We start from the raw sequence: 2,415 nt of genomic DNA on the forward strand, positions 1-2,415 counted from the left end.
CATAATATATCCTCCCCCCCCTATGCCCCTCTAGTTCTGGACTCCCCCCACCCCAGGGAAAAAAACCTTGTCTATTCACCCTATCCATGCCCCCTCATGGTTTTATAAACCATTATAAAGCCTTCAACTCTCCAAAGAAAACAGCCCCAGCCTGTTCAGCCTCACCCCGTAGCTCAAACCCTCCAACCCTGGCAACGTCCTTGTAAATCTTTTCTGAACCCTTTCAAGTTTCACAACATCCTTCCAATCGGAAGGAGACCAGAATTGCATACCAAACACCTCCTTCACTATCCTATCTACCTGTGACTCCACTTTCAAGGAGCTATGAACTTGCACTCCAAGGTCTCTTTGTTCAGCAACACTCCCCAGGACCTTACCATTAAGTGTATAAGTCCTGCCTGGATTTGCCTTACCAGCACCTCACATTTAACTAAATTAAACTCCATCTGCCACTCCTCGGCCCATCAGATCTAGATCCCTTTGTGCTCTAAGGTAACCTTCTTCACTGCCCACTGCACCCTGAATCTGCAAACTTACTAACCATACCTCCTAGGTTCACATCCAAACTACTTATATTGATGAGGAAAAGCAGTGGACCCAGCACCAGTCCTTGTGGCACACCGCTGGTCACAGGCCTCCAGTATGGAAAGACAAACTGCATTCCTGTTGACGGGCACCATCGCTATGGCGATGGCGAGAGGAGAAGAGAGGGCTTTATCATTGCCCACGTCACACAGCAAGGCAGAGAGGGGCGGTGGGTGAACATGCACACACAGCGACGCAGTACATTACCTTCATCATAGTAGGACAGCTTCATTTTCAGGCAGATATCGTTGGGGAGGGGTCTCAGGCTCTGCATCAGGACGTAGAGCTTGCGAATCAGCAAGATACTGGCTTTCTTCGTGTCCGAACAGCTCACAGTGCTGCTGATTTTCTTGTTGTTGCTGCAAGGAACACACGCACGGGGATATGGTGAAAGTGTGGCAGGCTATTCGGCCCCTCAAGGCCTGCTCTGCTTTTTGAGACCATCTGACCATGGCTACAACTCCACTTTCCTGTTACTCTCCCCCTGGTTGGGCCACTTTTGGAATACTGCGTTCAAGTCTGGTCTCCCTGCGGCAGGAGGGAGGTTGTGAAATTTGAAAGGGTTCAGAAACGATTTACAAGGATGTTGGAGGGTTTGAGCTACAGGGAGAGGCTGAAGCCGTTTTCCCTGGAGCGTCGAAGGCTGAGGGGTGACCTTATAGAGGTTTATAAAATCATGAGGGGCATGGATAGGGTAAATAGATAAGGTCTTTTCCCTGAAGTGGGAGTGTCCAGAACTAGAGGGGCATAGGTTTGGGTGAAGTGGAAAGATTTAGAAGGGACCTAAGGGGCAACTTTTTCCATGCAGAGGGTGGTGCGTGTATGGAATGAGCTGCCAGAGGAAGTGGTGGAGGCTGGTACAATGACAACATTTAGAAGGTATTTGGATGGGGACATGAATCGGAAGGGTTTAGAGAGATATGGGCCAAATGCTGGGAAATGCAACTAGATATCTGGCTGGCGTGGATGACTTGGACCAAAGGGTCTGTTTCTGTTCTGTACATGACTCTATGGCTCTATTGCCCCAGGACCCTTTGACTCTATCCTTGTCAGCCTGTGAAATATGCAACAAAACAACTTTCACTACTCGCTGGGGAGCAGGATTTCACAGGCTCACTGACAGAAGCACTTCTCTTCGTCGCCATCTCAGATGGGGGGGCCCTCAGAAAATCTCAGTGGAATCAGGCCGAGTCAACATGGTCTGGTGGAAAGGAAATCATGTTTGGCAAACTGACTAGAGTTGCAAATTACAGTCTCACACAAAGCAGGCAAGGCTGTGAGATTTACAACACACACCCTTTCAGAGGGGCTGGGGTGGGGGCACAGGGGTTGTGCCAAACAAGGTTGGCATCTTCAACATGAGGAATGCAAGTATTTGCACCATTTCGTTCTGGGCTGGTGTACCTGTGATTTCTGTCACGACAGCACTTTCAGCCGTGCCTTTGGATGCCTAGGGCCCTAGATTCTGGAATCCCCTCCCTTAACCTCTCCACATCTCTCGTTCCTCCTTTAAGATGCCCCCCCCCCCACTAAACACCAATGTCTTGGACCGCTCTGATGCTCACTTGTCCATGGCATCTCCTTCTGGGACTCGGGGTCAGAGTTTGTTGGATAATGGTCTAGAGAGGGGACTGTGTTAACGATGCAGTGTGTGTGTGTGTCAGAGTATGTATGTGTGTGTGTCAGAGTATGTGTGCGTGTGTCAGAGCATGTGTGTGTTTGCAGTAGTGTGTGTGTGTCTGCTGTAGTGTGTGTGTGTCAGAGTCTGTGTGTGTGTCTGCGGTAGTGTGTGTGTGTGTGTCTGCGGTAGTGTGCGTGTCTGCAGTAGTG

General features: G+C 49.8%; 1 protein-coding gene across 1 annotated transcript in view; it reads right to left on the reverse strand.

Moving 5' to 3' along the window:
* Positions 1-682: 682 nt before the first annotated feature.
* LOC122544749 (HORMA domain-containing protein 1-like) overlaps positions 683-2,415 on the reverse strand; it is a 35,263-nt gene continuing 33,530 nt past the window's right edge. Inside the window, exon 6 of the mRNA XM_043684072.1 lies at positions 683-944. Within this exon, the coding sequence (XP_043540007.1) occupies positions 683-944 (262 nt within the window). The remainder of the gene's footprint in view (positions 945-2,415) is intronic.

This window comes from Chiloscyllium plagiosum, chromosome 51 (assembly GCF_004010195.1).
Source record: "Chiloscyllium plagiosum isolate BGI_BamShark_2017 chromosome 51, ASM401019v2, whole genome shotgun sequence".
Taxonomy (NCBI): Eukaryota; Metazoa; Chordata; class Chondrichthyes; order Orectolobiformes; family Hemiscylliidae; genus Chiloscyllium; species Chiloscyllium plagiosum.